General features: G+C 39.4%; 1 protein-coding gene across 4 annotated transcripts in view; it reads left to right on the forward strand.

The window, feature by feature from the left end:
• Window positions 1–14,457, forward strand: part of LOC107659054 (E3 ubiquitin-protein ligase NEDD4-like) — a 46,104-nt gene that overhangs the window by 1,834 nt on the left and 29,813 nt on the right. For 2 of the 4 annotated variants that reach the window (XM_016447867.1, XM_016447873.1), the window contains exon 1: window positions 12,275–13,835. In XM_016447867.1, the coding sequence (XP_016303353.1) occupies window positions 12,582–13,835 (1,254 nt within the window). In that variant the 5' untranslated portion in view covers window positions 12,275–12,581. Of the gene's footprint in view, window positions 1–646; window positions 721–3,396; window positions 3,476–3,565; window positions 3,605–7,281; window positions 7,336–12,272; window positions 13,836–14,457 lie in introns of those variants that run through there. The other 2 variants (XM_016447887.1, XM_016447880.1) reach the window with 2 other exon arrangements.

Raw genomic sequence — 14,457 nt, forward strand, 5'->3', positions numbered from 1 at the left:
ACATAACTGAGCGAATGACACTTAATGACAGTTGTCATAAACATGCATAAAAAACCTTCATATTCATGACGTGTGAATGATTATGAAGATCATAATCTGGTAATGATTATGAAGGTGTCATGTCAGTCTTATGCACACCCCTTCAAGTAAAGTGTAACCTAATTTAATTATATTTCTTGTTTGTAGCTCTTTCTTGGGTGTTGCTATCATGTTCGACACTCTTTTTGAGATATAATCAATAAACATGTCTAGTGAGAGTTTTGTATGTTACCATCTATATGGTCACTTACTGTTAAAAGCAAACTAAATAAACTTCCAAGCAGATTGATTGGTCGAAATGTGTATTCATGCGAGATGATGTAATCAATATTTTGGTCTATTTTCTTGAAAGAAATAGTAGGCCAATTTAAAATTTCTTCCAGAAATATTGATTACATCATCCTGAATTAATACACATTTTGGCCAATCGCATGCTCTCTGGAATAAGAATGTCCCTCCCACTTATGGGTCAAAGTTTCCTGTTTCAGAAGGAAATCCATCTGCAGCCATCAAGCCATTTTAATCAGGTTTTAACCATTCTCACATCTCCAGGGAGTTTAATTCTTGATGTTTGTGTTGCTTATTGAATGTTTTTGCTTTCCTTCAGGATGAATCCAGAATCTTAAGGGTGAAAGTCATTGCTGGAATTGGGTTGGCCAAGAAAGACATTTTGGGTGCCAGGTCGGTATATCAGATATTGTACCATGAAAATGGCACTATCTTATAAATGATGACCAAAATAATGTCCAGGTGGATTAAATGGCAAACACTTGAGCATTTGAGACTGTCGGCATTTGACGATAATGCTGCCTGGTTCCTAATATACAAACTGGCTTTTCAAAACATAAATATTGGGTAAAATGTTCTTGTTTATTATTAGCAATCTTGTGTATCATTTGCCATTACGTTATATGTAAATCAGCATTATATTGCTTTTTAAATATCAGCCGTTGTTGAAAAATCGATTGACGACTAATTATAATCATTCTTTGCTTGAATGAGAGGATGTGTTTTCTTTAAAAGCTCAGCTCACTTCTTGTATAGTACACAGGGTTTTTCTCATGATTTCATGCAACACTCACTGAGTGTCACATTTTGGGTGGATCAGTATAAAGTCAGTTAGTGTACAGGACATTAAGTGTTTGAGTGGTTTGCATAGGTTTGCTTTGTGTGCCCGCTAGAGGTCTACACGGAGGACCCGAGACCCGAGGACCCGAGGACCCGACCCGGGATCCGTACGGGTTAGGGGCTATATTTTAAATGGTCAGCCGGGTCCGGGTCGGGTCCCAATCTATTACTTCGGGTCCCGGGTCTGTTTAACATTGTGTGTAATACCCGAGTCGATCGGACTCGGAGAACACCCGGCCGTTATCAGAGTCAGTCAGCGCTGTGCGTGTGTTGTTTTGTAACTTTCAACTTGTAAAATCAGGATGAGAAAAGTGTGAGTCGGTAATTTGAAATAAGGTGGAAAAAACAAAACATAACACAAGCGACGTCATCAGAAGCAGAGTGGGCGGAGTTAATGCACACACACGGTGATGATGGATACCTTCATGAGATGTGAGTTATTATTGATTATTTTTTTAAATAATATTATGAATGAACCGTCTTGTTGTTATATCTAAAATTTTTGCTCAGACTCGGCTCAGAGAGCATAGAGATGATAACAAATAAGTAAAGCTAACGTCAGCATGGCACTGGACGAGCAATCGTTCTTATAATCCAAATGGGCAAACAGTCTAAATTATTATGCAAGTTGACTCGAGATACAAAAAATGCAAAACTGCAAAGTCGCATTTGTCATCCGTCCCCGTGACAGCAAGTGGACTTTTGAAACTGGAATAATGAGTGGATTACGCATTTCAATTGGCAAGAGAGGAATAACACGGATGGAACTTTCTTGGCAAGGAGGATTGTGTGCATCACAGTCAGGTACCAGGGAGAAGGCTTTTTATATTAGGTAAGACAAAAAGTTAAATTTTCGCAACTTGTTTATCGACTTGTTAATAGCAATTTGCTGTGGAATATGTGCCGATCGGGTCCAGTCGGGTCTGTGTCTTCCCGGCCGGGTTCGGGTCCATCTTTCAAATAATTGACGGTCCGCGTCGGTTCCAGGTAGTACATTTTTGACATTTCTCGGTTCTGCACGGGCCCGGGTCCAACTTTCAAAATAATAGACGGGTCCGGGTCGGTTCAGTGTAGCACATTTACGGGTCTCTTCGGGTTCGGGTACGAATTTTTGGACCCGTGTAGACCTCTAGTGCCCGCTCCGCCAGCATCACGTTCACGTGCCATCAGTTTGTTATGAAAACATGAAATCGTTTGTATCCCGCATAATGGAGCTTCCGTTTAGACAATCTGACACTCTTGCAGGCTTCTATCTGTTCCTAAACATGTTGTAAAAATTATAATAGTTTTTTTTACAGCCTAATAATTGAATTTCAGCCTTCCTGTGGATTCTTGAGCTTCATCGTGATGTTTATTACTCATCCGTTTTAGCTGAATCTTCTTTGAAAAATGACAACAAGGGACGAATACCACTAATGAAGTCAGCAAATTTAAACTCTGTTTACTTTCTTAATACGCAGTTCTGGATGGGGAAAATCATGTCCTGCCCTACATTTTTTCTCGTTGAGTATCCTGTTTCACATTACAGAAGTAAAATAGGTTGCAGTTGCTTTTTTTTTTAGATTTTTAATGATTTAGCTTATCAGTCATTTAGTAGATCTAGGTTTGCTTTGCTTTGTAATTGCGTTGCAGTTATACATGCTAAGATTCGTATTATGCATAGCTTGCAGTGAACTGTAGGCCGATGAAAATGTCCCGGTTGCTGCCCGATTCACATTGGTCAGGGCGGTACAGTAGATGGCAGTGTTAGCAGATGTCCCGGCCGTCCTTGAGGGCACGGACAGATCGGCCGTGCTCACTTTGACCTAAATAGCACAGCTCTAGGTATGCAATCGATATCTGTGCAGACTGAGCGATGTCATCTCTCCTTCACTTCAATACTTCCTCGAAAAAAGGCCAGATATTCAGCAAAAACCTCAAATGAAAGATTGTGTGTTGCTTCCTCCTGATGCATGTAGGTTAAGTTGGTGATGTGACTTCAAGTTAATTAATCTGAATGGATTTGCAGGATAGGGATGAATACTTGTAACGGTTTGTAAAGAGATCCATAATCGCACGACTAGTAATCATATAACATTCGTTGTTGATCACGTCCTGCCAATTAACAATGGAAAACCTGACTGCATTACTAAAATATTTATTCCTGTATACTTCCTATATGACTCAAAGATGGGGAATCTTTTTTCCATGAATGCTTGTGTAATATGTTTGCTTTCCTTTCATCCGCAGTGATCCATACACAAGAATCTCTCTCTATGACCCCGTCAATGGAGAAATCACCAGTCTGCAGACTAAAACCATTAAAAAGGTGTGTGTGTACAAACTCTCTACTACACCATTCATCATTTTGTCAGGAGATGTTTAACAACATTTCTCTATGCTTCTGTCTTTCTTTTAGACATTGGATCCGAAGTGGAATGAGGAATTCTTCTTCAGAGTAAGTGAATGGGTATTTACAGAGATCATGTTTTTGTTACCTGGCTGTACTGTCAAAAAATGTCACCCCAAAATGAAAAGAGAAAAAAATTATATCAGTAGCCCAGGATAGAATTTCCCTAACTGGGGTTTGTAAGTTAATGAAATGCTAATAATTAATTAAATCGCACAAATGTAACATTAAAATAAATACATTTTTAAAAAATAATAATAAATAAATTACAAAAAAAAAAAGATGAAAAAGTTTGTTAACAGTGAACCGTGAACATGCGGTCTATTGTTAAATGATTGAAATATTAAATAAAATTTCAGGGAGACTTTAAGTAAATATTTTAGGTCAAAAATCCCTTTCAATACTGTAATGCAATAAGTATTTAAATACATTTATTCATTTAGCAGATGCTTTTATACAAAGCGACTTACAAATGAGGAATACAAGCATTAATACAGTATTGAATATTTTATGGTACTTTTAATTTATGCTGATTTTAATTACAAAAAAAATTGTCTACCAAGAAAAAAATCTGAAAATTAGCTTAAATATCATAAAATAATTCAGCGATTTTAATGAGCCTTAGCATAAGCTTTGTTTTTATAGTGAAAATTATAATTTTTCTCTTTCAGTTTTAGGGTGTAATGTACACCATCCAGACATTTCTTAATGAGATTCACCTGTAAAACATTTTGTTCTGTACCATAAGATCTCATATACACAAGTGCTGTTTTTAGTTGTTTCCTACTTACTGAACTCTCTGTTCATCATCATCACATTTAGATATTGTTAGTGATTCCAGTAATGTGTTCTTGTGAACTAATATTAAACAGATGCAGTCATTGTGTTTGGTAATAATAGAAAATGTTATGCAATACGGGCTGCTCATATTGCAGCATTGGAAGCCTGTTTAAAAGTTCAAGGGTTTTATAAAACCATTTTTGCATTTTATATAAATGCTCTATAATGTGAACAGCCAAAAAAAAAGACAAAACGAGTGATAATGCTTCAGTCAAGTATGTGCAATGCTTACAAAGATTAAGAATACCTTAGAAACCGCATCTGCATAGCAACGCCCTTAGTTGCAAACCACTTAAATCCTCTTTAGATAATGTAAAAATCAATTTTTTTTAGTGAAGTACATCACTGAGCAGGAGAGCTGTATATATAAGAGTTTATATCCTGTGACGTTCCTGCTGAGTGTTTATCTCGGCTCTCTCGACAGTGTTTATACTAACCTGAGCATTACAGTCTAGCTCCGCAGAGCCGTCACATCTCTTACCACCACATTTCTTTATAGGGGAAAAGTGAGCCTGTCACAGGAGCCTGTCCTGCTAGATGTCAAATGACCAGAGATGAAACTCAGTGCGATGGTTTTATTTTGAGCCCCATAAAATGGTTTATTCAGATAACTCTTCTAAAGCTGCACACAGCTCGAAACTTCACTTAAACTCTCCCAGAAGTCTATCGCTCAATTGTGAACAAAGTCAGCTGAATTCAGTCATGACCCACATTTAGCCTGAACTGAGGTCTGATAGGGTTATAGAGAGATAAATGTGGTTGAATTCCTCGAAGTTCGGGGAAATGCATTGCCTTCTGCATATGTGTAGGGCTTCTTATTTGCATTGCATTTATGTAGTTTACATATAAAATAGTGATGTTACTAAGGGAGTTTTTCCAAGAAATGTGTTTATGGTGGACGCAACAGCTAGGGAATCACATCAGAGTGGAAAGCAGCATGACAATTTTTTACAATTTTACATCACATTTGTTCAAATCAAATCACCTTTATTATATAGTTCTTATATAATTCTGTTTTTTTTTAAGCAGCTTCACAGTAATAAACAAGAAAATAACAGAATCAGTGATCAAAATTCATCATATATTAAACAAATTCTGATCTAAAGCAGCTCTAAAAAGACAGTAGTGTCTGTTCAGCTCATTTCAGTTTAGTTTTGATTCAGTTCAGCATAAAGTTAATCAATTATGAAACAAATTCAGCTGTAAGCAGCTTTATAGAAGACAATAGTTAATTGTTATTTAGCTCGAGTCAGTTCAGTGTTGATTTGTTGTCGTGATCCAGAGAATTCAGAAGCAGTTAATTTTATAAATTCAAAGGAACTGCTAGAAAACTGTGCATGACTTACTTTTTTTCTAACGGGGGAAAAATTATAATTTTTTATCTTTTTTTTTTTACTTCAGGACATGTAGTGAACATTGATTTGTGATGTTTTCCCCTAAATGTTCCTAGTTAAATAATCTCTGTTTAATTAAATGTGACCCTGCAGCACAAAAGCAGTCTTAAGTCGCTGGGGTATATTTGTAGCAATAGCCAACAATACATTGTATGGGTCAAAATTATTGATTTTTCTTGCATGTCAACATATTCTGTTACACGAAATACACAAAATAATGATCTGTAAAAAAGCATCATATGATCCCTTTAAGTAAAGATCATGTTCCATGAAGATATGTTGTAAATTTCCTACTGTAAATATATCAAAACTTAATTTTTGATTAGTAATATGCATTGCTAAGAACTTCATTTGGACAACTTTAAAGGCGATTTTCTCAATATTTTGATTTTTTTGCACCCTCTAGATTCCAGATTTCGACCAAATATTGTCCTATCCTAACAAACCATACATCAATGCAAAGCTTATTTATTCAGCTTTGAGATGGTGTATAAATCTCAATTTCAAAAAATTGACCCTTATGACTGGTTTTGTGGTCCAGGGTCACAAATAAGAGTCTGTTTGGGCAGCATGTAAAGAGAGAGGTGCAGTCACATGCTCTGGGGTCAGAGGTCAGGGGTTGAGTTATGGGGTGCATTTGAGATGAGGGGCGCCTCTTACATTCTGTCCGCTCTCCCTGCTGTCTTGTGATGAGCTGTGACGCATTTGCTGACGCGGTGTGCGTATCTCTTCTGTAGACATCGCTCATTTTCTCAGAAAGGACAGAGAGATGCATGTAAGGTTCCCTGGAAACAGGACTGTGTTAAGAGAAACCACTTCAAGATGTTATGAAGACTCATCAATGCTTTATATCAAGCATGCTGAAGACTGAAAATGAGTTTTGCTCATATTAAGCATGATTTGAGATGTTCCAAAAGAGCATTTTGAGTTTCAATGAGTCACTAATCAATGTCATGCTTTTTTTTTTTTAATGGTGGCCTAGAAATAGGCAGAATCTGAAGTATTTCTTAGTCATTTTACGTACCTATTCTTTGTTTCTAAATTTCAAAAGTCGTAATACTTCATACCTGTATTTTGTTTTATAAAATATCAAAATCTTAAACCTTTGCTATTTCCAGGTGCACAGAATCCTTGATTTGCAATGTGGTTTCATACTTTTGGACCATGCTGTGTATATGTGTGTAAAATATCCTATTTTTCCATGCAAAAAAAAAAGTCTAATGTACCTGATATTTAATATGAATCATAACCAGATCCAGACAGTGGCATAAAAGGTTCTGGCCTATTTGTGATACTGACCACTGGCCCAAATACCAGCACGGGGACTTCATGAAATGCTAAACGATACACTGTCTGAGTCTGAGAACGACCATCTGTCTTGTAACGAGACATCATTTATTTAAATATTTGACAATAAATTCACTGTATATTAAGAATTAACCTTCTTGTGAATATTCACTTAATTTATTTGTCTTTTGTTTTCTCCAACAGGTGCATCCTAGGAGACATCGTCTGCTGCTGGAGGTGTTTGATGAAAATCGTTTGGTATGTACATGAATGCATTTTTTTTTACTGTGATGTCAAAAAGTTAAAGATGTTTGTAACAAAGTTTGGGACCGGTAAGATTTTTTTAATGCTTATGCTCACCTCGACTGCAATAATTTTTTTTGGGGGGGAATGCAGTAAAAACAGAAATATTGTGAAACATATTATTACCATTTCAAATCACTGTTTCCTACTGTAATAGATTGTAAAATGTAATTTATTGCTGTGATCAAAGCTGCATCATTACTCCAGTCTTGTGTCACATGATCTTCAGAAATCATTCTAATATGCTGCTCAAGAAACACTTCTTATTGTCAATGTTGAAACAGTTCATCTTTGAAACAGTTGGTCTACTTTGTGGCGACTTATGTTTAGAGATGTGAGAGAATTCACATATGGTGCTTGTAAGGTTTTCCCCTTTAAGAGTGTTGGTTAGCGGCAGTGTGTTTTCCCCTTTAAGAGATCAAAGTTTTGGTCTAGTGGGTTGTTCGGAAAATAAAGTTAGCCAGTTCACGGCTTCAGCATCCAGCTCACATGTCGTCTCCACTTATTTAATTGCACGAACACCCACATGTGGTGACCCCGATGCTCTTGGACGTTTCCAGAGTTTTTTTGTCGTGGTTGTGGAAGACGAAATGACGGCCAATGCGGTTGCACTCAAGTTGCCGTAGTTTTGGGAGCAGCAAGCCGCGGTGTGGTTTGCACAGGCGGAGGCGCAGTTCGCTCTGCGCGACATCACTGCGGATGACACGAAGTATTACTACGTCGTAGCTTCACTCAGCAGCTCCACGGCATCGCGAGCTGTAAGCCTGTTAAACGAACCCCCGGAGAGAGACAAGTACGGCGCCCTTAAAACTTACCTGTTGGGAACTTTTGGGTTGACTGAATCAGAGCGTGCGAGGCAGCTTCTTTCATTACCAGGACTGGGTGATGCAAAGCCCTCTGAGCTTATGGATCACATGTTGACATTGTTAGGTGAACATAAGCCCTGCTTTATATTCAAGGAGCTGTTTCTTCGACAAATGACAGAACAAGTCCGCACGGCTTTGGCCGGCACGACGATTACAGACTTGCGAGAGCTGGCTAAAATGGCGGACAGTTTACATACCGCTGCACAAAGTTGTGCTATACCATCATCTTTCATCGCCTCCATGAATCCGCTGGTAGGAGCGGCTAATCGGGCTGCACAAGCACCACCACGGCGAACCGATTCCGGTTTTTGTTTTTATCACGCTCGTTTTGGAGGAGGGCCATTGAAACCTCCATATGATGGACCGTTCCATGTTCTGGAATCCTAGGACAAGACATGCCTTATTGATGTAGGAGGGAGGTCGGAGTGTGTCTCAATTGATCGCCTTAAACCAGCTCACAGAGACCTGGATCGGCCAACTGAGGTGGCCGTGGCACCCCGACGTGGACGACCTGCTTCTGTCAACCCGTCTGGCAAGTTTGTTGTTCCAGCTTCTACTGCTGGTAGCTCACTGCAGGTGACCCGTACAAGAGCAGGACGCAGCATTCGTGCTCCTGACAAACTGAATGTGTAGATGTATATGAATTCTGGGGGGGCTTGTGTGGCGACTTATGTTTAGAGATGTGAGAGAATTCACATATGGTGCTTGTAAGGTTTTCCCCTTTAAGAATGTTGGTTAGCGGCAGTGTGTTTTCCCCTTTAAGAGATCAAAGTTTTGGTCTAGTGGGTTGTTCGGAAAATAAAGTTAGCCAGTTCACGGCTTCAGCATCCAGCTCACATGTCGTCTCCACTTATTTAATTGCACGAACACCCACAACTTCATATTTTCATATCATATTTTTGTGTTTTTAGTATTATTTGATGAATCGAAAGTTCATTAGAACAGCATTTATTTGAAATAGAAATCTTTCGTAACATTGTAAATGTCTTTACTATCACTTTTGATCAATTGAATGCATCCTCTGCTGAATAAAATTATTCATTTATATTTTTTAAAAATCAGAGCCCAAACTTTTGAATGTTAGTGTAGATGAGAGAATTGAAGCTTAAATTAACAGATTTTTAGGTTGTGACATTATCATTCATATATTCTTTGTCCGGTCTGCTACTGAAGTTGCAAAAGTGGTGTTATGTATAATTTCCACACCATTAGTGGCACCAAACGGCATTGTAATTTGCTTTTATTTATTTTTTTGCGTTGCCTGATGTAGATATATTGGCTTAACCAGTAGCATTAGTTTTAGACAGGACTGCTTGTTTGGCTTTATAATGTGAAATATGGAAGATGTGTTAGATGGTAATGAAACCTTATACAGTTCAGCAGTATCAAATATATTTGGCTTGTTAGTGTTGGGTTCAGGTTTGTAAAAACATCAGCTACCTGAACGTCAGTGTGTAATGAATGAACAAGGATGCCTTTTTGCAAGTAGCCACCATAAAACTCAGGTCTGGGAACTGAAATTTACATTTGGGTGCTGTTAAACGTGAAAAGTAACTGCTTTAAAACACATAAAAGTGAATGAGGCATGACTGTGTTAGGGGGGTTCTCACCCTCACACGCTGAGGACGCGTCCTCCCTGAATAACGAGGAAGGTTAAACAAACGCTTGCATAAAAGACCCAGTGTTCATGTAAAAACAGTAACTCTTGATAAGATAATAAACCACAGTTGCCTTCCTGCATTTGACAGATAGCTTAACCCGGTTACTGGATGTAAGAAAAACTGGTATGTCATTGCTAGAATGTGTTTGCTGGCATGCGCCAAGCATGCATGCTATTTCTCTCTCCTGAGGAATGTGGTAGCTTACAGAAAAGGATGACAAATCATTTTAGGTCTCTTTTTGTGCAAAACATTTCTAGGCTTGTGACAGTAGATAATGTTTCTTCTGTGATCAGTCTGACTGCTGTTTCATTTTCATTTGACATGCAGTTACCCCATTCTTTGTTTTAGAATTTTAAAATCCTAAAACTTTATTTCCAAGTGCACAAAATGCAAAAAATCCCTGATTCAGTCTCACTTATATTGCACTGCAATTTAAAATGCATGCAATTACCCCAGTTCTTTATGATAGAATTCCAAAATCCTAGAACTTTATTTCCAAGTTTCTGTGATCAGTCTGACTGCTGTTTCATTTTTATTTGACATGCAGTTACCCCATTCTTTGTTTTAGAATTTTATTTCCAAGTGCACAAAATGCAAAAATCCCTTATTCAGTCTCGCTTATATTGCACTGCAATTTAAAATGCATGCAATTACCCCAGTTCTTTATGATAGAATTCCAAAATCCTAGAACTTTATTTCCAAGTGCACAAAATGCAAAAATCCCTTATTCAGTCTAACCTATATTGCCTTGCAATTTAAAATGCATGCAGTTACCCCTTTTCTTTGTTTTAAAATCCCAAAATCCTAAAACTTTGTTCATTTCCAAGTGCACAAAATGCAAAAATCCTTTATTCAGTCTCATTTGTTGCGTTTCAATTTAAAATGCATGAAATTACCCCTATTCTTTATTGTAGAATTCCGAAATCCTAAAACTTTATTTCCAAGTGCACAACATGCAAAAAATCCCTGATTCAGTCTCACTTATATTGCACTGCAATTTAAAATGCATGAAATTACCCCATTCTTTATTATAGAATTCCAAAATCCTAGAACTTTATTTCCAAGTGCACAAAATGCAAAAATCCCTTATTCATGTAATTACCCCTATTCTTTGTTTTAAAATTCCAAAATCCTAAAACTTTGTTCATTTCCAAGTGCACAAAATGCAAAAATCCCTTATTCATGTAATTACCCCTATTCTTTGTTTTAAAATTCCAAAATCCTAAAACTTTGTTCATTTCCAAGTGCACAAAATGCAAAAATCCTTTATTCAGTCTCACTTACGTTGCATTTCAATTTAAAATGCATGCAATTACCCCTATTCTTTACTGTAAGATTTAGAAATCCTAAAACTTTGTTCATTTCCAAGTGCAAAAAATGCAAAACTTGCTGATTCAGTCTCACTTATATTAAATTGAAATTTAAAATGCATGCAATTACCCCTATTCTTTTTTGTAAAATTCCGAAATCCTAAAACTTTATTTCCAAGTGCAGAAAAATGCAAAAATTGCTTATTCAGTCTCATATATATTGCATTGGAATTTGAAATGCATGCAATTACCCCTTTTCTTTGTTTTAAAATTCCAAAATCCTAAAACTTTGTTCATTTCCAAGTGCACAAAATGCAAAAAATCCCTGACCTGGCTCATTTATATTTAATTTACATTCATGCTGTGAGCAGGATGATTTCCCGTACTGGTCCTGTGCACTGTGGTAACTGCAATTACTCCTCGTGCAACTGACCCTGATTGATGAGATGGCATTTCTCTCTGACAGAAGCATGGTCTTAAATGGCTGCAACAGTGGGTGTCAGATGACACGTGATGTGGCACATGTCCATATGAGAGCTGGCACAGCAAGCTCAGTATTTGATTTGGAGGCACTTTTTTGGCACAAACAGGCTCGATTCTTTCTGCTACTTTCAAATTTGTAGATGAAGCTATCATGTGTTCAAGCCGTGCATGGTTGGAAGTGCAGAAATAAGCCAAATGCTCAGTTTACGAGCTTGGCGGTTTCAGCAGCTCATAACACCCTGTTCCCCACGTATCTCCAACGTACTGTATGTGGATGCTGTTGAGAAAGCTTAAAATTATGCCAAACCCCATTCCTCTTTATTTCCTGTAACTCTATCCTGGTGGGGTAAAAATATTAGCAGGGGTGCAACTTCACTAGAAACTTTAGACACTGGGCTGCCACTGCTGAAGAGTCGAGGTTGACTAGAACGGGGTGAGCTGTTCCACCTCCATCCTGGCATGCACACAGATTGTTGTTTTTTGCACTGGGGCGACCGGCAGCTGGGGGAGGGAGGGCACCCGTGCCTGAATCGGTGCTTGCGAAACTACAGAAGGCACAGCTGAGGCACTCCAGAGGTCTGGCACAGTAGAGCCCTTTGCAGGGTTTCTGAAGCAGTTGCTTCAGTAAAGCTCTCGTAGTTCGCCGTTATCCTTCAGAGAACTTGAGCTGTTCTTCATGGTGGATTTGACCTGTCATGGTTGTTAGCTTCAGAGGAGGAATGCCACTTGTCACTGCTGCTATTTTTGCAATGTGCAACCGCTAATGGTTGCAATTGCAGAACGGGACCAGGAGCAGTTGCTTTTTGCTGCTCATTTTTTACTTGCTTGTTTTGGCTTTGCCATGTCCCGCGTCCCACCGGATCCCCGGGAAGCTTGACTTCATGGCGCGACAACTGCGACTGCATTTTGCTTCTCGGAGAAGCAACACCGACCCACTGTCAGAGACTTGCACCGGTCTCTCCGAGGAAAGCGGGTTTACAAATACCGGCCGTAGCTCTAGCGAGGGCCTGGTGCAGAGTTCCCTCCACATGAAGGTGACTCCAGGACAGCTGGCTCTGGCTTTGCCACCCTTGTCACCAGAGTACGGTAATTTACAGCGACACTCCACCGTATTTATCCCCAAGGTGAACGGGAGCAGGAAAAGCATGCTGCAGATCTCCTTGCAGCCTTGCGGAGGAGATGGAGAGCTCGCCAGCTGCGAGAGCGGAAACGGGGATGGAGGTTCCTGCAGCAGCAGCACCACAAGCGATGCCGGCTACTGCAGCAGCAACAGCATATTTGAAGCGGACGTCCCAGATCGCAAGCCGATCTCTCGGCGGAAGGCGAGGGCACCATTGCGGCGTTGCTCTTCCTTGGTGATTTTCCCACGGAGCCCATGCACCACGCCGCCCGCGTCCCCCGTCAGTCCAGTAGCGTCTCCCATGATTCCTCCGCTGCCTCCATCTGCGCGAAGTTCCTTTCAGACCTCTCATCAGATGCAGCTGTCCAGCGTTGATGCGTCGCACGATGAAACATCCAAGGGATCCGTCGCCACTGCAGTTAATGGTCTGCGGCTCTCCAAAACCAGTACGTCAGCAGAACACAGGGACGCCAAACCTATCGTGCATTTCAGCGTGCCTCCGGAGCAACCGCCAGGACCAGAGCGAACGGAAAGATACTCCAGCGTTGTATTGCACTTCGCAAGCCAGCGACCACTTCCCTCAGGGAAAGGAAGTTCGGCCAAAACAAAGGTTAGCATCGACTGTTCCAAACCTCTCGAGGGCCCACAAACCGACAACGTCCCGGAACCCCAGAAAGCCAGGCTTTTCCGGAGCACCTCAGCCTACATGCTGCCAAGCGGAAGGCCATCGTCGACGGAAAGAAGACACGACACTTTTCCGACATCGGATAAGTCCTCAAGAAAAGGGTCACATCACGTCCTTCACAGGAGTATTTCTTTGGAGGTACCCTGTGCGAACGCTGAGATTTCTTGTCGCGTTTCAGATGCTGCAGACATGCACTCCATAAATGGCCCTCCGCACGTACACATCCACGTATCTCATGGCACAAGTGCAAGAAAATCAAACACCTTGCAGGACAACAGCATAAATGGTGAAACAGATCGTGTTCCAACCTGCACGGAGAAAAATGATACCGTAAGCCTTTCCATCTATTAGCAAGTGAAAAATCAGAATGCACTTATTCACTTACTCAGTTTTATCTTGCACTTTTAAACATGCAAAGTTAAAGTCAGTGAGTGTAAATAGTATTTTGGCCTAAAATTGCATTCAAATTGAGTAGATTTGTGAAGACATGATTTGTAGAGTCGGCTGCGTGTTTCCAGTGATAGCGGTGATTGTTTTCTTGTCATTTATTAGTTGAGGTGTTTGTACGTCTATGAATTGAACATTGAACAATATACATAACTATTCAGAAACTTCTCTTCCCTTGATCTTGCATGTAAAGCTTTGCTTTTCAATATTAAAGATATGCAGATACACATCATTTCAACATAGGATTGTGAAATACCCAAATAAATTGCAGGCAATTATTTATATTTGTGTAACAGTAGCCTATATATGTGTCTTAAGTCGTTGGAGTATATAAATACATTGTATGGGTTAGTGTTGTCACGGTACCAAAATGTCAGTATTCGGTACCGATAGTTGTACAGTCTATACAGGAGATAAAATTTGACTGTACTTTTATGTAATCCAAACTGTGTTCCTATTTACATCCTGCTAGAGATATTCAGCCAAGAATTACAACTAACTAACT

This window comes from Sinocyclocheilus anshuiensis, unplaced genomic scaffold (genome assembly GCF_001515605.1).
Source record: "Sinocyclocheilus anshuiensis isolate Anshui unplaced genomic scaffold, SAMN03320099.WGS_v1.1 scaffold1010, whole genome shotgun sequence".
NCBI classification, from domain to species: domain Eukaryota; kingdom Metazoa; phylum Chordata; class Actinopteri; order Cypriniformes; family Cyprinidae; genus Sinocyclocheilus; species Sinocyclocheilus anshuiensis.